General features: G+C 42.2%; 1 protein-coding gene across 4 annotated transcripts in view; it reads left to right on the top strand.

Moving 5' to 3' along the window:
- The window catches only part of PIBF1 (progesterone immunomodulatory binding factor 1), a 239588-nt gene extending 217431 nt beyond the window's left edge, over positions 1–22157 (top strand). For all 4 annotated transcript variants that reach the window (XM_070048728.2, XM_070048727.2, XM_089303617.1 and 1 more), the window contains one exon: positions 21870–22157. In XM_070048728.2, the coding sequence (XP_069904829.2) occupies positions 21870–21920 (51 nt within the window). In that variant the 3' untranslated portion in view covers positions 21921–22157. The remainder of the gene's footprint in view (positions 1–21869) is intronic.
- The last annotated feature ends 878 nt before the right edge of the window (positions 22158–23035 follow it).

The following is a 23035-nucleotide window of genomic DNA, read 5'->3' as shown; positions in this document are numbered from 1 at the left end:
GGCTTCTGGCTTTGGATCGGCATAGCGCGCAGGTCGTAGTGGCCATTTAGTGGGGTGAACCAACGGAAGGTGAACCAACAGAAGGAAGACCTTTCTCTCTGTCTCTCTCTCACTGTCTAACTCTGCCTGTCAAAAAAAAAAAAAAAAAGAGTTCCTCAGGTCATTAGCCAACCTACAGAATGGCTGCCCTTCTTACTGGTGAGCAGAGGTCACGTGATGCCAAAGATAGCCACCTTGGGCTATTTATTCAGGACTGTAGCTAAGGAAGTTTCCAGGGCAGGGGGAAGAGGTAGTGGAAGATGCTGTGCTATGTGCATTGTATTATAATCTAAGGAAGCAAGCAGACTGAACACGTAGACTTTAATAGGAAAATAAAGTCAGATGGAAAACACAAGATAGGGGCCAGCACTGTGGCATAGCGGGTAAAGCCGCCACCTTCAGTGCCAGCATCCCATGTGGGCGCTGGTTTGAGTCCAGGCTGCTCCTCTTCCAATCCAGCTCTCTGCTATGGCCTGGGAAAGCAGTAGAGGATGGCCCAAGTCCTTGGGCCCCTGCACCCATGTGGGAGGCCCAGAAGAAGCTCCTGGCTCCTGGCTTAGGATCGGCGCAGCTTCGGTCATTGCAGTCATCTGGGAAGTAAACCAGCAGATAGAAGACCTCTCTCTCTCTCTCTCTGCAACTCTGTCTTTCAAATAAATAAATACATCTTAAAAAAAAAAGAAAGAAAGAAAGAAAAACACAAGCTAGAGCCTTATATTTAAAGCCTATCAGAACTCTCTGATCTACTTTTCTGACACTGTTCTCTTCCAAGCAGTGAACTTCTGCTGAACCTGACCTCCTCCTCCATTTCTGACTTGACTTTGACAGTCTGATTGTGATTTCTTGAAATCCTGCCTATAGCCAGGGCATGAGTAAGATTTCCTCAATACCTCAAGATAAGGTTACACAATGAAGATAAAATTAAGAAAATTCACTACGTAAAGGATGAATTGAGTGCCTTGTATTTATTTCTTTTTGATTATCTACATTCTTTATTTTGTTGTGCAAAAAACATTTTGTTGATAATAAGGAAATTTTTTCTTTTTTAAAAATATTTATTTATTTATTTGAAAGGAAAATGACAAAGAGAGGGAGGGAAGGAGAGAGGGGGAGAGGAAGGGAGAGAGAGAGATTCCATCCACTGTTTCACTCCACAAATAGCCACAATGGCTGGGACTGGGCCAGGCCACGCCTGAAAGCCCAGAAGTCCATCTTGTCTTCCACATAGGTGACAGGGGCCCAAGTACTTGGATCATCATGAGCTGCCTTCCCAGGTGTATCCACAGGGAGCTGGATTGGAAGCAGAGCAGCAAGGACTTGAACTGGCACTCAGATATGGGATGCCAGCATCCAAGCCATAGCCCAACTCGCTGTGCCGCACACAAGCCCCAAGGGAATACTTTTCAAAAGAGGTATGAGCTCAACTGTGTGCTCTTGAAAACTGAGAAGTAGTGCTATAAACCAGTCAGATCAAGACTGTGTGCTAATGCAGAATTAGCAATATGACTGCCTGGGTTACCTAGGGCAAGTCACTTAACAACTTATCTGTAAAATTAGGAGGGAAGTTACATGAAATACATACAGGACTCCTTTTTAACTAATATGCTATTAAGGCATCATAATTTTTATTCTTTTGATTATTTTCAGTTTTTCCTACCAATACTTAACATTTTCTTTGATCGTGTTAGCAAGGAACTTACAATGCAAGTATTTGAAATAAGATCTAGTAATGTCATTTGATAATCTCATGGTTTCTTAGCTAAAATGAGAACATTTTCTAGTGGTGAGCATTTAATGGAAGCAGTCAAGATGCCATTTTGGATGTGTGCATCCCAAGTCAGGGCGCCTGGATTCAATCCTAGCTGCGCTTCCTATTGCAGTTTCTTGCTAATGTTTACCTGGGAGGCAGCAGGGAATGACTCTAGTACTCGGGTCCCTGCCACTCACAAGCAAGACCCACATTGACTTCCCAGCTCCTAACTTGGGCCTGGTGCAGTCCCAGCTGTTGTGGGCATTTGAGGAGAAAGCCAGCAGGTAGGAGACACCGCGCTCTCTGTCTGCCTTTTAAATAAATAAAATAATTTTTTTTAAAAATCGATACATTAAAATGAAAACCTTTCTAATTTACTTCCAGATCTCTTGGCTGATTTTATTTGCTGTAGGTACTTTAATTGATATTAAATTCAGTAATGGAGGGGCACGTGTTTATCCATTGAAAACATGAGGAAATCACACACAAAGCTACACAAAGTTAATACTGGGTAATGGGGCGGGAACAGAGTTGTCATGTAAAGGAGGAGGAGAAATAAGAACTTGGTATTTTTCTTTATGTGCTTTTTTATATTTATTGCAAACACTTTGCAGTGTTCATGTGATATTTACATATGAAGACAACTTCAAAAGGTGCATTTTAAAGAAAAGCTCTGGCCATTGAAATCACACCTGTGACAGAGTTGTTAAGGCATTTGATGCACCAAGGATAACTAGATTGAACCACAAAATGTAAGCACCTAAGGACAGAAGCTGTGTGTATTCCTATTGTCCTGTGCAGAGGTTGAACAAAGCAGATGCTTATTTAAATATTTGCTAAGAGGGGGAAGCAGTTGTTTGTTTCTCCAATTGAGTTATCTTCTTGCCTGTTAAAACTCTAGACTGGGTAGGGGGATTGAAGTTTAAACTATACTTCAGGACAGTGAAAGTAGCAGCTCCCCTGACTGTAGTCCCTAGTGCTTCTGCAACAATCAACATCACTCCAGTCTCTTTCACTCAGAAACAGCCAGTTCATTCCCCTCCAATCACCTACTTTGTGTCTCAGGACAGCTTTTGCTGTGCTAGCCTGTTTTTCTAGCCTGACCTGTCTCCTTGCTAGAGAACCCCAGAGCTTTCTAATCCCCTTTAGAGCAACTTTCCTTTTTTCTACCCTCGGAGCATGGGACTCTTGCTACATTTCTGCTGCCATTTCTTTCCAAAAAATACCACTTATACTCAGGAATCACATCATTGTCACTAATTTCTTAATACCTTCTTCAAAAAGCAGACACTAGCAACCCTGCTGCAATCCTTTTTATAGATTGTAAGCATTAAAATAAACAGGGACCCACATTGTGGTACAGCAGGTTAAGCAGCTGCCTGCAGTGCATGCACACCGGCATCCCATAATGGACACCAATTTGAGACCTGGCTGTTCCACTTCTGATGCAGCTCCCTACTAGTGCTCCTGGGAAAGCAGCAGAAGATAACCCAAGTGCTTGGGCCCCTGCTGCCCACATGGGAGACCCAGATGGAGTTCTGGGCTGCTGGCTTTGGCCTGGCCTAGCCCTGGCCATTGTGGCCATTTGGGGAGGGAACTAGCAGATGGAAGAGTGATCTCTCTTTCTCTGTCATTCTTCTTTTTAAATAAAGAAAGAAAACTTTTAAAAAATAAACAGCCTTAGACTCCATAAGCAGCATAATAAAAGTATGCAGCATCGTCACGTATAAAATATCTGAACTGTAGTGTATTAATAATGAAGTTCAGATCTAGCCCTATATTGATTAGCTCATTGCTGACATATATTGGATGGGCAAATTGAAGTTTATATAATTTATACATAAATAGCTGATCCAGGTGATTCTCTAAAAGTGCTCTAGAAGGCTGCATGTGGTCATCTGGAAGGAGAAGTACATAATTGCAGCCAACAGGTGAATGCTAACTATCCTGAGTCGATAGGCTATCTAATCATTTGCACGGTTTCAGCTTTAGTGATGCTGTTTCTCTAGGATCAAAGACAATAAACAAATAACCACAGTATAAGACAAAATTAGGTGGCCTACTTTAAAGGAAATACAGATTGCTGCGGAAATTCAAAGAAAGAATAGATATGATATTGGTAGATGCCAAGCTGCCTTGCAACAAAGGAATTATTTGAACCTGACTTTAAAACATGTTTAGCATATTGAAGATGAGAGTTTATGAAAAATTATAAAGGCAAAAAAATGCAACATTTACAAAGTATTTTCTAGTTTGTGCTCCTTTTCATTAGTCAAGAATAGGATGTCTTTAGGAGGTATTATCTGCATCTAAATTGTTTTCCTTTTTTACTTGTATTCTTATGTCTGAAATAAGTCAGTTCACCACCAATTAACACTTTCCCTTAAGACAAAAGAGAAATTAAAATAGATAGGTATACCAAAAGTAGTCAAATTAATAGAAATAGTGGTGCCGCAGCTCACTAGGCGAATCCTCTCCGCCTTGCGGCGCCGGCACACCGGGTTCTGGTCCCGGTCGGGGCACCAGATTCTGTCCCGGTTGCCCCTCTTCCAGGCCAGCTCTCTGCTGTGGCCTGGGTGTGCAGTGGAGGATGGCCCAAGTGCTTGGGCCCTGCACCTGCATGGGAGACCAGGATAAGTACCTAACTCCTGCCATTGGATCAGCGCGGTGCGCCAGCCGCGGTGGCCATTGGAGGGTGAACCAACAGCAAAAAGGAAGACCTTTCTCTCTGTCTCTCTCTCTCACTGTCTACTCTGCCTGTCAGAAAAAAAAAAAAAAAATAGAAAGGGAAGTAGGGGCTGGGGATAGGAGTGGATTATTGTTTGAGGGGTAGAGAGTTTCAGTTATGCAAGATGAAAAGAGTTCTGTGAATGGACGGTACTAGTGGTTACATAATAATGTGTTACATAATGTCACTTTAAAAATGGTTAAGATGGCATATTTTATGTGTGTCTTACCAGATTTTAATTTTTTTTTTTTTTTTTTTTTTTTGACAGGCAGAGTGGATAGTGTGAGAGAGAGACAGAGAGAAAGGTCTTCCTTTGCCGTTGGTTCACCCTCCAATGGCCGCCGCTGCAGCCGGCGCACCGCGCTGATCCGATGGCAGGAGCCAGGATCCAGGTGCTTTTCCTGGTCTCCCATGGGGTGCAGGGCCCAAGCACCTGGGCCATCCTCCACTGCACTCCCTGGCCATAGCAGAGAGCTGGCCTGGAAGAGGGGTAACCGGGACAGAATCCGGCGCCCTGACCGGGACTAGAACCCGGTGTGCCGGCGCCGCAAGGTGGAGGATTAGCCTAGTGAGCCACGGCGCCGGCTCCAGATTTTAATTTTTTAAGATTTTATTTATTTGAGAGAGAGAGTTACAGACAGTGAGAGGGAGAGACAGAGAGAGGTTCTCCTTCCGTTGGTTCACTCCCCAAATGGCCGCAATGGCCGGAACTACACCGATCCAAAGCCAGGAGCCAGGAGCTTCTTCCAGGTCTCCCACACAGGTGTAGGGGCCCAACCTCTTGGACCATCTTCCACTGCTTTCCCAGGCCACAGCAGAGAGCTGGATTAGAAGAAGAGCAGCCGGGACCAGAACCGGCGCCCATATGGGGTGCCGGCGCCACAGGTGGAGGATTAACCTATAGCGCTGCCCCAATTTTTAAAATTTTTAAGTATATAGTGTTTTCTCATTATTTATTAATGAGGAAAAGTTTGTAATTTCATCAAATATGGAATTTAGCAGTTGTCTGTAATACAGTGGGTGCTATTGGACATATTAAGATGCATGACACAAGATGCTGCACTGGGCTAGCCGTGTATCACAGTTATATCCTAACCCTGTGCCTCCCAGCATTCTTGCTGTCATGATGCACGTGGAAAAGTGTAACAGTTTTGGGGCACAGCAGGATAAACACACTTTACTGGTAAACTGAATTTTACTCCCATCACCCCAGGCACTGGAAACTGAGAACATCAATAGCTCAACACACCTATAACAGTTTTTTGTAAAATTTGTGTTTCAGAGCTCTGATAATGCTTCTTTTTTTGAGCAGCACAGATACAGAGGAATAGAGAGAAAGACATAGACGGACAACTCCCATCCACTGGTTCATCCCCCAAATGCCTTCAATAGCCAGGGTTGAATAAGGCCAAAGCTAGAACTGGGAACTCAATCCAAATTTCCCAGGTGGGTGGCAGGGACCTAACTACCTCCCAGGATGTGCATTATGGGAAGGTGGAATGGAGAATGGAGCCAGGACTCCGCTCCAGGCGCTCAGATATGGGATGTAAGCATCGCAACTGGCAGCTTAACCTCTAGGTCAAACAGCTGCCTCTGGCGGGTCTCACGTGTTCGTGTTGAATCTAGACTCATCAGAGTGTCACCAGACTTCATGGTCTCTAGCTTTGTACATTTGTATTTTTTAGATACTGATTTTTCCACTTCTAGTGTCAGGCATGCTAACTCCAACCTCTTTGCTGGTGTGCTATTATAAATAAAGGATTTCTTAGTGAGCGTGGCATTAGGGGCAAATGATGGATGAGTGAACTCACACAGTCTCCCATGTAGTTGGTGTAAAGCTGGATCAACTCCTAGACTCACTGAAGTGGGACCCTGCCTGGGAGGATTCGGAAATATTTACACGTATTTATTTGAGTCCCAGCTTTTATCTTTTTTGGAAAACAACGTAATTGTATCTACCAGGCATAGTCTTTCTTTTCCTTAGAGGGGTAGTACTGGTTAAACACTAATAGATTCTTAATCTCTAGCTCTTTTTCTAGATTCCAAGAGTAATCCACCAGGCTTACCATGTCTACATTTATCAACCATCATTCCTTCTAATTTTAACAAACTTTCTCAATATGTTATAATCCCCAAGTTATATATTAATGTTTTACTTGGCTACATCCAGATAACACAAAGGGGCCTATCTTATCAGTTATTTGTCTTCAAAATCACATTGTAACATAGTAAATTACTTCTGGTAGTTTTCCAGTTAATCTTGTCATTTGTTTCTACAGCAGCTTTCTGGGCTACTTTGGGGCCTGATAAAACCCCACCAACAATTCAAGGTTTTTATTAATTTATACCATTTCTATACAAAATTTATAAACATAATTAACTTAAACCAGCACATAAAAGCTAAGGCATTGTTCCCAGTACAAAAGGTTACCTTTAAGTAATTTATTTGCCTATTGCAATGTTAATGTTTATATGAAAAGAGCTTCATATAAATTAGCCTATGAAGGTCTTAAATGTAAAATAAGAGCCTTCCTCAGTTAAAAAGTTAATTCTGTTATAACTGAAGAGGCATATAAATTTTTGTTACATAAGGCATCATCTTATGAGTAGGGAGGGAAAATAACTTTATTAAGATAGTAGGATTAAAGAAACACCACTATTCAGCTAGAAGACTGGAAGTATCAAAATACAAGCAGTTAATTGTATATCTGAGCTATTTTATTTTGCCTACTTAACTTAACAGCTACCTATCAAGAATCAGCAATCTCTTTCTATAAAGGGCAAAATAGTAAAAATTTTAGGCTTTGAGGTCTCCACTGTAGTTTCTTTTTTTATTTCATCTCCTTTTCTTTCCCTCTGTCTCCTTCTCCCTCTCCCTCTCCCTCTCTTTCCTTCCTTCCTCCCTCCCTTTCTCCCTTCCTTCCTCCTTTTCTCCCTTCCTTCTTAAGTTGTATCTTGAAAATTTTCTGAATTCCACCTGTGCAATTGTTGTTTGGCTCAATGACACATTCTTTTAAAAGTATTCATTTCTTTATGTCTTATTCTAGGCACATGGTCTCTGCCCTTGAGTGCCTCGCAGCCCAGCAGAGTAAACCATGTATGATAATTCGGTGTAATAGACCCTAAATAAAAGGCACATAGAGAATACTGTCTAGATCACATTTGTATTCTCAGCCCTTGACAACCGTGATAAAAAATGAATTACAAGAATGGAAAGGAAGATGCCACAGACTTTTATGTTAATTCAGCCAGAAATGAATAAAGTGGTAGAAGTGGCAGTGGAGGAAAATAAGTGGCAACTGTAGGGACAATTGGAAGAGACAATAGATAACCTACAAGAGAATGAAAATGAGCAGACAAGGTAATACTTGCTACCCAGTTGAAAGTGGAGTGAAGAAGGTGAATAATAGAGCAAAGGAACACTTGTGTTTCACTCTTTTTTTTTTTTTTTTTTTTTTTTTGACAGGCAGAGTGGACAGTGAGAGAGAGAGAGAGAGAGAAAGGTCTTCCTTTGCCATTGGTTCACCCTCCAGTGGCCGCCACAACCGGCGCACCATGCTGATCCGATGGCAGGAGCCAGGTACTTATCCTGGTCTCCCATGGGGTGCAGGGCCCAAGCACTTGGGCCATCCTCCACTGCACTCCCAGGCCACAGCAGAGAGCTGGCCTGGAAGAGGAGCAACCAGGACAGAATCCGATGCCCCGACTGGGACTAGAACCTGGTGTGCCGGCGCCGCTAGGTGGAGGATTAGGGATTAGCCTATTGAGCCGCAGCGCCGGCCGTGTTTTCATTCTTGCTTGCTGTGCCTCCTAGAGCTATGAAGAAATAAGGTTACATAGAAAGAAATTTAAAATTAAGTGCTTCAAAATATTGATATGATAAAATGTCAACAATACCACAGCAATTAGTTTAAAGTATAGGCTTTGGGACTGGTGTTGTGGCATGGCAGATCAAGCTTGCAATGCAGACATCTCGTATCAGAGTTCTGGTCTGTGTCCCCGCTGCTCTTCTGATCCAGCTGCCTGCACCTGGGAAGGCAGCAGATGATGGCCCAAGTACTTAAGTCCCTGCCACCCTGTGGGAGACCGAATGGAATTCCAGGCCCCTGGCTTTGGCCTGACCCAGCCCCAGCAATACGGCCTTTTATTTTTTTTCATTATGTGTATGTATTATGTATGTGTACATACAAGATGTGAGAAGACAGAGCCCCTGACTTTAATTTGATCCTTAATCACACCTGAGTTAAAATCATGAGGTACAGATTGCATTCATCATGATGCATATTACATTCCCAGTGGTTTACATACTCATTTAACATTAGGAAAGAAAGGCTATGGTTTTTTTCTTGAACTTTTATTTAATAAATATAAATTTCGAAAGTACAACTTTTGGGTTATAACAGTTTTTCCCCCAATAACCACTAACCACCCTCCCACCTGCAAACCATCCCATCTCCTACTCCCTCTCCCATCCCATTCTTCATTAAGATTCATTTTTAATTATCTTTATATACAGAAGATCAACTTGGTATATACGAAGTAAAGATTTCAACAGTTTGCACCCACACAGACACACAAAGTATAAAGTACTGTTTGAAGACTAGTTCTACCATTAATTCGCATAATACAACACATTAAGGACAGAGAGCCTACATGGGGCGTAAGTGCACAGTGACTCCCATTGTTGATTTAACAATTGACACTCTTCTTTATGACATCAGTAATCACCCATGGCTCTTGTCAAGAGCCATTAGCAGGGAGCTGAAATGGAAGTAGAGCAGCCTGGATTTGAACCAGTGCCCATATGGGATGCAGAGTCTCAGAAGGAGGCTTCACCTACTACGCCGCCACGGGGCTGGCCCCTGCTTTTTAAGTTCCTAAAAGGAACACCAAGAGAGGCTGTGTGGTATCACCACAGGCTTCCTGGGGGATGAGACTTTGGAACTGACTCCTTAAAAACAGTAGGAATGAGCTGTGCAGGGAGAAAGACCATCAGGTGGGAAACATTATCAGTAGTTAGCCTTTGTTGGAGTCTAAGTGCTTTACACAAATTACATCAGTTCTCTCAACAGCTCTCTGAGGTATGTTGGTATATCAAAGTCCTTTTAGGGAAAAGATGACACACTCTAAGGAGACTGTTTACAAGCCTGTGGAAATCAAGAGCTGATGAGCAAACATTTCAAGACCAGGAGCTGTGGGAAACCATAACCACCCTAGAACTCAAGGGACAGGGAAGGGATGGGAGTCTTGTTCCAGAAACTTCGGTGTTGCCTAGAAGAATGTAGCCCGTGCCAAACCACAGCTAGGAAAAGGACTTGGGCATAAATGCCCTGACTTGTTCTCCTTACCTGTGAGCCTGCTGTTTTATATTGAGGAACCTAACCTGAAAAGCTACAGATGGCCTCCTGGGACAGCAGGTGGAAAGGATGGTGAGTCCATCAGAGATACCAGGAATATCCAGCACAGTTATTTTTTCTTCATATTACATATGTGGTAACTGACAGATCACCAATATGCCCAAGTTTGTAAAGTGAAAAAAATAAAATAAAAAGCTGCAGCTTGTGTTGTTACCATTTGCAATACTGTGATCAAACCACAAAAGTCGGGGGATGGCGCTGTGGCATAGTAAGCTGAGCTTCTACCTGCAGCACCAGCATCCCTTATGGGTGCAGGTTCAAGTCCCAGCTGCTCCACTTCCTATCCAGTTCCCTACTAATGGCCTGAGAAAGCAGCAGAAGATGGCCCAAGTCCTTGGGCCCCTGTACCCACGTGGGAGACCCAAAAGAAGCTTCTGGCTCCTGGCTTCAGATCAGTCCAGCTGTGGCCATTGCAGCCATTGGGGAGTGAACCAGCTGATGGAAGACTTTTCTCTTTCTTTGCCTCTGCCTCTCTCCAACTCTACTTTTCTTTTAAAAAAAAAAAAAAAAAAAAGATTTATTTATTTGAAAGTCAGAGTTACAGAGAGGCAGAGGCAGAGAGAGAGAGAAAGATAGGTTTTCCATCCGATGGTTCACTCCTCAATTGGCCACAATGGCCAGAGCTGTGCTGATCTGAAGCCAGGAGCCAGGAGCTTCTTCTGGGTCTCCCACGCAGGTGCAGGGCCCAAGGACTTGGGCCGTCTTCTACTGCTTTCCCAGGCCATAGCAGAGAGCTGGATTGGAAGTGGAGCAGCCAGGTCTCAAACCAGCGCCCACGTAGGATGCTGGCGCTTCAGGCCAGGGCATTAACCCACTGCGCCACAGCACCAGCCCCATCTACTTTTCAAATAAATAAATAAATCTTAAAAAAAAAAAAAAGCCACAAAAATCAAAGGGAGCATGGTATTGAGTATGTACTGCAGTACTTTCCTATGTGCAGGCGATATAAAACATAAAACACTAATTTTATTTTAAAATTTTTAGTTACTTGAAAAGCAGACAGAGAGTTCCTATCAACTGATTCACTTCCCAAATGCAAGCAACACCCAACATTGGGCCAGGGCCAAAGCCAGGAGCCAAGAACACAATACAGGTTTCCCACATGGGTAGCAGGAACCCAGTTATTCAAACTACCATCACTGCCTTCTAGGGGTCTGCAATGGCAAGAAGTTGGAGACAGGAGTCCAAGCCAGGAATCAAACCCAGGGACACAGGCATCTTAGCCAACCTAAATGCCTGTTACACTGCAGATTATCTGAGGATAAGAGTCAGCATCGATAGGAACTGTATCCCTGTGCTAGTTCAGCAACTTTAGCGAAATTATTTAGTCTTAGGGACAACATTGTGGTGTAGCAGGTAAAGATGCCCACCTGAAGTGCTGGCATCCCATATGTGCACAGGTTCTAGTCCTGGCTGCTCCACTGTTGATCCAACTCCCTGCTAATGTGCCTGGGAAGGCAGCAGAGGATGGTCCAAGCACCTCCCCTGCATCCACATGGGAGACCTGGAGGAAGCTCCTGGCTCCTTGCTTCAGTCTAGCCCTTCCCTGCCCATTGCTTTCATTTGGGGAGTGAACCAGCAGATGGAAGACCTTTCTGTCTCTCCCTCTGTCTGTAACTCTGCCTTACAAATAAATAAATCTTAAAAAAAAAAAAAAGAAAGAAGATTGTTCAGTCTCTCAGATAAAAGCCTAGAGGTAAGCATTTCACAGACCTAGGTGCGTTCTGCCTTTCTTTTCAGCCATCCCTAGAGTGTAGATTCTATACCCTTAGAATCACAGAATCACAATATGGTTGCTGTAGCCCCAGCTATAATGTCTGAACTCTCAGTAGGAAGCAAGAGAAAAAGTCAAAAATGCTATCTCCCCTGGTAGGTGTTTCCTCGTAAGTTATACCCAACACCTTCAACTCATATCCCATTGACCAGAACTTAGTTACAGGGTCACATTTCACAGCAAAGGAGGCTAATAAATGTCTTTTTTAAGACATTTATTATTATTTATTATTATTAGCCCCTTGCTATCTTAATAAAATCAGAGTTCAGCTATTAAGAAGGAGGAAGTATGGGGCCAATGTTGTGGTGTAGCAAGTCAAGATGCCACCTGCAATGCTGGCATCCCATATGGACACTGGGTCAGGTTCCAGCTTCCAATTCAGCTCCCTGGTAATGGCCTGGGAAAGCAGTGGAAGGAGACCCAAGTAATTGGGCCTCTGTACCCACATAGGAGAGCTGGAAGAAATTCCTCGTTCCTGGCCTCGGCCTAGCCCAGCACCAGTCGTTGCAGCCATTTGGCAGCCATTTGGGGAGTGAACCAGAGAATGGAAGACCCCTCTCTCTCTCTGCAACTCTGCCTTTCCAATAAATAGAAAGCAAATCTTTTTTTTTTTTGTTTTGTTTTGTTTTTTAAAAAAAGGAAAAGAAAGAAAAGAAGGAGAAAATAGACAAAGTCTAGGCAACCAGCAGCTGCAATCACAGTCTTACTCATTTTTTTATTCCCAGAAGCTAACACAAGGATGAGCACATAAAAAGTGGTCAATGTTACAAAACTAATCTCAATATAACTAGTCTCTCTATAGCCATAGTTTTGCATTCCACAGTTTCAGTCACCCACAGTCAACAAGATAACAAAACTAATACAAATTTCTTTTTCTGTCATAATTTCACAGATAGAATATTCATTTTTACCATAAGTCTTAGCAATCTCACTTTATGATTTTGTTAATTTCCTTAGAAAGTCAAGAACTTTCACCTTTTCGCTTAAAGGAGGCATTTTATGGCTTCTTTTTGATACATGCGATTGACAGCTTTACTTGTCTTGCCCTTTGGTACCATTATGCACAAGAGCCACCTGAACACAAGAACCTCAGTCCCACAGCCATCAGTCTGATAACCCAGGTGGCTACGAACACACTTTCAGAGTGGAGAGACAGGCCATGTTCACATAACTTTTAGTGTAGGATGTTGTTTTCAGTTGATCTATTTTGTTATTCATTATTCATGTTAATCTCTTATTGTGCCTAATTTATAAGTTGTGGGGAGCAACTTGGACTAGACTAAGTTACTGGAATTAAGACATATTCTATGTATCTGCTCTCCCACAATATGGCGTTGGGAGAGGAGGAAACAGCTTCTACACAGCTGCCTCCAGTTCAACCAATAAACAGCAGGACCTGCTCCTGATTGGAGGAGAGCAGCGTACTCGGCATGTGGGTAGCAGAGTTGGGATTGGTGGAAGAGGACTATAAAGGAGGAGAGAGACAACATGCACCGGGAACATCTAAGGGGAACATCTATCTGAAGGAACACCTGTGCAGCCCCCGAGAGAGCCGGCCGGTGGTGTGCCGCTCCCTCGCAGAAGTGGGGAAAGTGGCAGGGGGAACCGCCCTTCCACAGAGGTGGAAGGGACGGTAGCCAACCCGGGAAGAACCAGCAGCAAACCCGGGGAGGGCCGAGCAGACAAAAGAACAGCGCAGGGTCCTGTATCGTTCCTCCACGAAGAGGGGGAGCGACATAATGGTGCCGTGACTCGGATAGGAAACCTAGGCAGGGTTTAGTGTCGTTCCTCCACGAAGAGGGGGAGCGACAATAAGTTAAACTTTATCACAGTTATATATGTGTAAAAAAAAAAAAAAAAAAAAAACATAGTCCATGGAAATGGAATTAAAAGATAAGTTCATTTTGATGCAAAAATTATTGAAATCCATGCATAGTTTTTTCATTATACATATTTTCCATGAAACTTTTCATATGCCCTAGTGTATTTAGGGTTTGGAATTATCTGGGGTTTCAGGCACTAAGGTGCTGTTTAGAGGTTTAGGAACATATCCCACACAGTTAAGAGAAGGCTACTGTAGAGGGGTGTAGGGTTAGAAACAGTTAAAAACCAAGCTATACCTAGCCTTCTCTCCTAAGTTGAATGTCATTAGAACATGACAGGGATTATAAACTTCACCCAAAGTAACCTGGTAATAAAGAACGTATAACTAGTCCTAAGGAAACAAACTTTTAAATTAACTTAAAATAGTTATGACCAAAGATCTGAAAAGTCACCTTATGAAGTGGAAAAGTAGTTAGTCCCCAGGAGAAGGCACACTTGGCTGGCACATCTATTTCATTAACACATCTGAAAAAAAAGTCATTGAAACTTTTTTTAAAAAGATGTATTTATTTATTCAAAAGTCAGAGTGAGAGGGAGAGAGAGAGAGATCTTCCATGCACTGGGTCACTCCACAGGTGGGCACAATGGTCAGTGCTGGGCCAGGTGGCAGCCAGGGGCTTCATCCAATCTCCATGTGAGTGGCAGGAGCCCAAACACTTGGGCCATCTTCTGCCACCTTTCCCAGGCCATTAGCAAGGAGCTGGATTGGAAGTGGAGCAGCCATGACACAAACCAGTCCCACAGGGGATGCCAGCATCAAAGGTGGCAGCTTTACCCACTGTGCCACAATGCCAGCTCATTGAAACTCTTGTACTGCCCATTTTGAGTGTTAAGATTCCTTTTTACTTTGAAAAATTCTACTTACCTTATCCTAGGTAACACACATAACCGAACTAAAACTGTTAGTATTGTATGAGAGAATGCAAACAAATTCTGTCCCCTTGACTATAAGCCTGAAGATCTGTAGCTTAACCTATAAAAGTTGCTTTCAATTCTTTTTTTGTCCAGGAGCCACAGTTACCAAACCTATTTTACATTGTGACCTAGTGATGATTACATGGTTTTTCAAAACAGAACTTATCCCTAGTTGGTGGAAACTCTAATACTCTATTCAATCTATTTAATTTCTTTCTCAATTCTTGTCTTTACCAACTAAATTGATTTGAGTCAAGACCTATGATTTGAAGGAGAAGAAAAATTAAAAAAAAAAAAAAAAAAACACTGGCATACATGTGCTTCTATGACTGGGAATAATGAGAGCTTTAACCATTTAGCTGACTCACCTTTTCCAGTCAGCCAAATCTGTGAATCTGATGATTATGAGATCACATAATCCTCTAGTTTTGCTCAGATTCTGCCTATGCTCTGTGACTGTTTTTATTTGAGAGAGAAAAAAGAGAGGGAGGGAGAGGGAGAGGAAAGGGGAGGAGAGAGAAGAGGAGGGGAGGGGAGGGGAGGGGAGAGGAGGGGAGGGGAGGGGAGGGGAGGGGAGGGGAGGGGAGAGAAAAACAAAGGATTCTGCAGGTGAGGAGCCTGGAAGTTACCACTCCAGCTGAGAAAAGCTGACTAAACTGAGAAATCAGCAACTCTTCTTAGACTCGTAAGTGAGGTCACAGGGCAAACTGCTGCCCCCCAAATCAGACATAGCAGGCAAATACAAAGTATCATGACATTCCAGAGTAGAACCTCCATGGTATAGGAAAACTTGAACTGCAACTGAGAAATTGCTGGAAGCCAGATATGGACAAGTCTGAGAATTAAAAATTCCAAAGAAACCCGATCATAGGGAACCCCACACTTTTGTGGGTTTTAACTCCCAAGAGCTTGACTTGGTTCTTCAGTGAATATTAGAGGGTAATTTCCCTGTGTTACTAACAGCGGAGGGGAGGGGACAAACATCTTGAAATAAAATACTAGAAGACTCTGTTCTCAACAAGGTCCGCCCTCAAGAGAAGTTATTTAACCAAAACCTAACCTGCTAGGGTGTTATCAGAGCCTAATTGACCTAGAAAAAAAGAAGTACCAGCTCTAGCCCACTCTTGGCATCCTGTCCCTCCCTCCTAAGGGAGAAGAAAAAAATCTAAGAAAGACTCGTGAAGTCCACAGTCCAGAGGCACAGTTTTGCCAAAGACTGAGACCAAATCGTAGGAGCACAGTTTGCCAGCAGATGTCTAACGTCCTATTTTTGTCAGTTCCTTTTACTCAGTACATCATTATCACATTCAGCTGTCAGTAAAAATCACAAGGCATACTAGAAGACAAAAGGTACGGTTTAAATAGAGCAAGCTTCGGAACCAGCCATGACCTATGTTGGAATTGTCAGACAGAGAACAATGATGATAGTATGCCAAGGACTCTAACAGATAAAGTAGACTGCATGCAGAATGCCTGGGCAATGGAGGATAGAGATAGAAGTGTTTGGGAGAACTACAAAAATGCTAGAGATAAAACACTAGCAGAAATGAAGAATGCCTTTGAAGGGCTGATTAGTACAGTGGGCACAGCTGAGGAAGGAATCTGTGACCTTGAGATTTCTCAGTAGAAATCTCCAAAGCTGAAAATCAAAAAGAAAAATGATTGGGGTAGAAGGGAAATAGAATATTCAAGGACTTTGGGACAACCAGAAAATGTGTAATGAATGTAATAGGAATACCAGAAGGAGAAGAAAGGGAAAAAGGAGCAGAGGAAATATTTGAAATAGTAATGACAGAATTCCCCCAAATTAATGTAAATATGAAATCCTAGGTCCAGAAAAATCAGATAACATCAAGCAGCATAAATGCCCAAAAAAAAACAAAATAAAAAATAAGCAACAACTGAATATATCATTTCCAAACAACAGAAAATGAAAGATAAGAAAAAATTCTGTAGTAAGCCTGAGGAAAAAAACGTCTATATAAGAAGAAAGAGCAGAATTGGGACCAGCATTGTGCCATAGTGGGTAGAGCTGCCACCTGCAACACCTGCATCCTATATGCTCCACTTCCAATCTGGCTCCCTGCAAATGCACTTGGGAAAGCAGCAGAAAATGTCCAGTGCTTGGGCCCCTGCACCCACACGGGAAGCTGGGATGAAGCTCCTAGCCCCTGGCTTTGGTCGGTCTGGCCCAGCTCTGTCCATTGTGGCTATTTGTGGAGTGAACCAGATCATGGAAGTTTCTGTCTCTCTCTCTCCATTTTTCTCTCTCTCTGTCTCTCCCTGTAACTCTGCTTTTCAAATAAATAAATCTTAAAAAAAAAAAAAAAAGCAGAATTACATCTGACGACTTCTCAGAAACTAGGCAAGCAAGAGGATACTATAGTGAAACATTTAAAACAATGAGAGAAAAAGACACCAACCTAGAATTCTGAACCCTGAAAAGTTACCCTATTTAGAAGTAGATAAAGACTTTGTCTCAAGCAAATATTGAAGAAACATGCTGCCAGTAGACCTTCCTTAGAAAAAATGTTAAAAGAAGTACTTTAGAGAAAAGAAAAAGAGCATAGATCAGAAACATACCTGAGAGCCTCAAAGAGGGAATGAGTGTTATATTTTTATTCTTCATTAGTAGATAAATTTGTGCAAAATAATAACCATGTACTCAGTTACTTGTGCTTATGTAAATATAGAACATATATATGTATGTATGAAAGGGAAGTGACAGCAATGATACAAGGGACAAGGCACAAGAATTGGGGTTATTTTGTTGTAAGTACTTTTCTTACCTATGAAGTTGTACTGTGTTATTTGAAAGTGAACTAGGATTAATTATAAGCATATGTTAAAAACTCTAGGGCAACCACTAAAAAAAAAAAGAAGTAAAAAGTAATGATAAGCTAAGAAAGAAGAGACCAGACTGGCATTGTGTCATAACAGGGTAAACTGCTACCTTATGCCAGCGTCCATTATGGATGCTGATTCCAGTCCTGGCTGCTCCACTTCCGATCCACCTCCTGCTAATGCACTTGGGAAACCAGGAGATGAGTCAAGTCCTTGGACCCCTAAACTCATGTGGGAAACCCAGATGAAGCTTCTAGATCCTGGCTTCAGCCTGGCCCAGCCCTAGCCATTGCAGCCACTTGAGGAGTGGACCAGTGAATGGAAGATATCTCTCTCTCTCTCTAACTCTGCCTTTCAAATAAATAAAATCTTTTAAAAAACTGAGAAAAAGGAAAGAAGAGACCATGGAATCATATGAGATTCCAATTAAAACCACAAAAGGGAGGCCAATATTGTGGCACAACCTGGGACACCAGTATCCCAGATCAGAGTGCCTGGGATTAGTTCCCACCTCTGCTTCCAATCCAGCTTTCTGCTCATGTATATCCTGGGAGGCAGTTGACCGCTCAAGTACTTGAGTCTCCCGCCACTCATGTGGGAGACCTAAATGGGAATTCCTAGCTCCTGATTGTGACCCTTCCCAACCCTGGTTGTCACAGGTATTTTAGAAGTGAACTAGTGGATGCAAGGTATCTCCATCTGTCTGTCACTCTACCTTTCAAATAAACAAAAATAAATAAATGAACTTTTAAAAATAAATAACTAGGGGCCAGCATTGTGGCGCAGCAGGTTAAGCTGTCATCCGCAGCACTTTCATCCCATTTCCGAGTGCTGGTTCAAAACCTTGTTGCTCCATTTCCAATCCAGCTGCCTGCTAATGCAGCTGGGAAAGCAGCAGGTGATGGTCCAACTGCTTGGGCCTCTGCCACCCATGTGAGAGACCCAGATGAAGTTCCTGACTCAGCAGCCAGGACTCAAACCGGCACCCATCTGGGATGCTGATGTTGCAGTCAGTGGTTCTTTGAACATAATCAAATCAACAGAGCTCTAGCCAAGTTAACTAAAAAAAGGGGATGGGGGGGACAAAAGTTCCCAATATCAGAAATGAAAGAGGGAGCATCTCTACAGATCCTGTGAACATTAAAAGGAAAATAAAAGAATATTATGAACTGTGTCCACATATTTGATAACCCAGATAGAATGGACTAATTCTTCGAAAGACAATGCAATCTGCACAACTCACACAAGAAGAAATAAACTATCTGAATAGGCCTGTATGTATGAAAGAAATTGAATCAATAACTAATAACCTTCTCAAACAGAAAGACACTGTTGAAACCTTCCAAACAAGTAAGGGAACAGTTGTACCAATTCTCTACAATCTGTTTCAGAAAATAGAAGCAGAAGAAATACTTCCCAACTCATTTTACAAGGCCAGCATTACCCTACTACCAAAACCAGACAAAGATAACACAGAAAAAGAAAACTACAGACCTGTGTCATTTATGAACATAGAAGCAAAAATCTATGAGCATTTTTAGGGCAATGAAACTATTCTGTATAATACTATAATGTTAAATTCGCTCATTAGGCATTTGTTCAACCCATAGAATTTAGAACATCAGAAGGTAACCCCCAAAGTAAGTTGTTAGAAGTTGGGTAATTATAATGTGTTGGTGCAGGTTCGTCAATTTTAATAGATGTGTGCTATAGTGAGTGATGACCATGCATGTGTCAAGATGGAGAATATATGGGATATTTCTAGAACTTCATCTCAGTTTTTCTGTGCACCAAAAACTACTCTTAAAGAAATAAAGTCTTTAAAAAAAGAAAGAAAGAAAGAAATCTGGGCGCCAGCACTGTGCTATAGTAGACTAAGCCTCTGCCTGCTGCGCCCTATCCCATATGGGTGCTGATTCATGTCCTCTGGTTCCTGCTCCTCTTCCAACCCAGCTGTCTGCTTAAAGCCTAGGAAAGCAGTAGAAGATGACCCTAGTGGCTGGGACCCTGCACTCACGTGGGAGTCCTGGAAGAAGCTCCTAGCTGCTGGCTTCAGATCGGCTCGGCTCAGCTCAGGCCGTTGCAGCCATTTAGGGAGGGAACCCATGGATGGAAGAGACCTTTCTCTCTGTCTTTCCCTCTCTCTAACTCTACCTCTCAAATAAATAAATTAATCTTAAAAAATAAACCTGGGAAAACTGAAAGATGTTTCTAGCCAAATGATAAAGTGGCATTCTGGCTTATACTTTGACTTCCTTTGGATTTGGTTAGAGCTGGCCACGTTTGAATTCTCTTGGCAAATAATACTTGACCTTTCCCTAGTGATTTCCTTATTTTGTCATGGAAGCCTCTTTCACCTTTAATACCAAGGCCTTTCGACTCTAAAGAAAGAACAACTATAGTGTTTTCATGCAGACTGACGTTTTAGAAAGATAAACCTAAAGAGGACGTTTGGCCTGCAGGTTAAGACTCAGTTTGGGGGCCGGCGCTGCAGCTCAGTAGGCTAATCCTCCACCTTGCGGTGCCAGCACACCGGGTTCTAGTCCTGGTCGGGGCACCGGATTCTGTCCTGGTTGCCCCTCTTCCAGGCCAGCTCTCTGCTGTGGCCCAAGTCCTTGGGCCCTGCACCCACATGGGAGACCAGGAGAAGCACCTGGCTCCTGGCTTTGGATCAGTGCATTGCGCCGGCCGTGGCCTCCATTGGAGGGTGAACCAACGGCAAAGACCTTTCTCTCTGTCTCTCTCTCTCACTGTCCACTCTGCCTGTCAAAAAAAAAAAAAAAAAGACTCAGTTTGGGACACCCACATCGCATATCAATGGCTGGGTTCAGGTCCTGGTTCTGCACTTGATTCCAGCTTCTTGCTAATTTGCACTCTGGGAGGCAGCAGTTGATAGCTCAAGTCCTAGGGTCCCTGCCACCCACATGGGAGGCCTGGGTTGTATTCATTGTTCCCAGCTTTGGCGTGGCTCAACCCAAGCTGTTGCAGGCACTAGGGGAGTAAACCAGCAGATAGGAGGTAGCTAAAGTGAGCTCTGTCTGTCTGCCTTTCAAATAAATTAAATAAATAATTCTTTTTAAGACAGAAAGATAAGCTTGAGAGGATTGTGAATGATGAATTGAAAGTAGAAGAAAGAGCCAGTCAGAATAGGAAGCTCTTGCAGAAGCTAAACCAGAAGAAATGAAATTCAAGGTCATCCATTGTGATCAAGACAGGGTAAAGAGTTAAAAAGATATTTCAGTAAGAGCCAGACACTGTTCAGAATGCATGTAGAAATCTAAAGTGAAGAGGACTCTAACATTTCTGGTTTATGTGAGTATTTTTAACACTTGTTAGAGGACTGGTATACAAATGAGGTGGAGGAGAAGCAAGAATTCATTGGTTTGTTTTGGCTAAGACCATGGATAAGGTCAAGAGATGATACTGATGTCACTTCCAGCAATTTGGGCATTAGCTATGATATAAAAAAATTAAAAGGATAAAAGAAAAAGCTGTCATACTTACCTATACGCATATAAACATATATATTTGGGAATACGGTCCTTCATAGTTTTAAGCAGATGTAAGTGGTAAAGAACCAAACTGCATATTTAATTTACTATATAATATAAAACAGGGTGTTCTGCTTGGAAGCAGTGCCTTATATAAGGAGTCCTAAATGTTTGTAATGTTTGCCTTCTCTGCTTTTTTCCTAGTGCTCTATGTGATACAGCCCCTTTTAGGCTGAATTGATTAAGCAATAAACCCAAGAATTACTCTGGAAAGTACTTAGCAACTCAGAGGAGTCAACTACACTAATTTTGATATAATAATCCTTCAATAAATACCTCTTGAGTTAATGAATATCCCTATATAGATGAGACAACTAAAAAGAAGTTGTGTCCTTGATTTTGTATCATTCTCACCAAAAATAGAATCAATTTATAAAATAGTGGTCTCTGGACTATGTTTGGAAAAAAACAGACTTTAAATCAGAAAAATATATAAGTAGGTGCAGGTGTTGTGACACAGCAGGTTAAGCCACTACTTTGAATAACTGCAACTCATAGCAGAGAGCCTAGTTCAAGTCCCAGGTACCCTGCTCCCCATCCAGCTTCCTGCTAGTGTGCCCGGAAGGCAGCAGATGATAGCTGAAGTACTTGGATCCCTGCTAGCCCTATGGGAGCGCCAGATGGAGTTCCAGACTCCCAGCTTTGCAGACATTTGGCATGTGGAGAGTGAACCAGCAGATGGGCGACATCTCTCCCTACCCAACCCCCACCTTTCAAATAAATAAATCTTTTTCTAAAAAAGAAAATATAGATGTGTGGTTTTGCTACATATATACCAGGTGGTGATTATTTCTAACAGAAGACAAGACCTTTGCTTAAATATACTTCTGAATTAAAAAAAAAAAAAAAATCTGTACTATAGTTTACATAAAAGCCCCAAGGATATATACTAGTTCTCTGAAATTCTTCTTTCTGATCTTCCTAGTAAACAATCTATTTGAACATATTTTTCTTTTTCTTTCAACAGACCAAAAAAGAAGCACCTGAGTGGTCTAAGAAGCAAAAGATGAAAACCTAATAGTTTGGCTGCAATGTACATGCTGCTCTATTACTCCTGAAGTCCTCTTCCTCATGGAAGAAAAAGCTCATTGTAATCATGTGGTTGGCATTAAGTAGCTAATTTAATATTCATTTTAACTACTGTTTAATTAACCGAGCTCAGCATAATCAAAATGTATAAAGTACAAACAATAATATACTTCATAGTTGGTTTTGTCTATTTTGTTACAAAATAAATTTCATATACTCTGATTTACATTTTGGAGTTTTTATAAATGTCTAATGCATTTTAAGTGTGGCTTATAAATATTTTGGTGAGTATGTTTTCCAGACTAGATAAATTCCAAGTTTAAATGCCATAGCATAACTAGTAAGACACCTTACATCTTGAAATATTAGGAATCATTTGTGAGGTCTCCTGGATCCTTTTGCTGCCTGATAATGAGAGGCAGATACTAGGTGGATATAAATTGCTGCTTCTTCCTTTAGGCTCACTCTTCTCGTATTTGATTTGATGAAAAGTCTTACAACATTGGTCAATACTGATCCAGATGGGTTATGGACCAATTCTTTCCCTTTCTCATTAAAGTTTTATAATTTACAAGGAGAACCGGACAGGTATTTGGCATAATGAATAGAATGCCTCTTGTGATGCCTGCATCCCATATCTGAGTGCCTGGTTCAGGTCCCAGCTCCTCTGCTTTCAGTCCCGCTTCCTGCTTATGTGCACCCTGGGCAGGCAGCAGGTGATGGATCAAGTACTTGAGTCCCTGCCACCCACGTGTGAGACTCAGACTGAATTCTGGGCTCCTGGCTTGGGCCTGGCTCAGTCCCAGCAGTTGCAGTTATTTGGGGAATGAACCAGTGGATGGAAGATTCTCTCTCTCTCTCTCTCTCTCTCTCTTTCTGCCCTTCGAATTAAATGAACTTTAAAAAAAAAAAAAAAAAAAGGAGGGGGTGGGAGGAAGAGGCAAGAAGAAGAGAAAAGCAAAGGTCTTGATTGATTTTATTTGTGATTCTGGGATCAGGCCACACTTCATTCCATAAATAGAATAAGAGTTTCACATGAGCAGAGCAAAACAGGCTGGTTTTAGAGGCAAAAAAAAAAAAAAAAAAAGGGTAAAGAATGCAGAT

This window comes from Oryctolagus cuniculus, chromosome 9 (genome assembly GCF_051225735.1).
Source record: "Oryctolagus cuniculus isolate XC-2025 breed Fujian yellow rabbit chromosome 9, ASM5122573v1, whole genome shotgun sequence".
NCBI classification, from domain to species: Eukaryota; Metazoa; Chordata; class Mammalia; order Lagomorpha; family Leporidae; genus Oryctolagus; species Oryctolagus cuniculus.
Note: the sequence above shows the minus strand (reverse complement) of the source record. Positions and strands in the feature narration are given on the sequence as shown.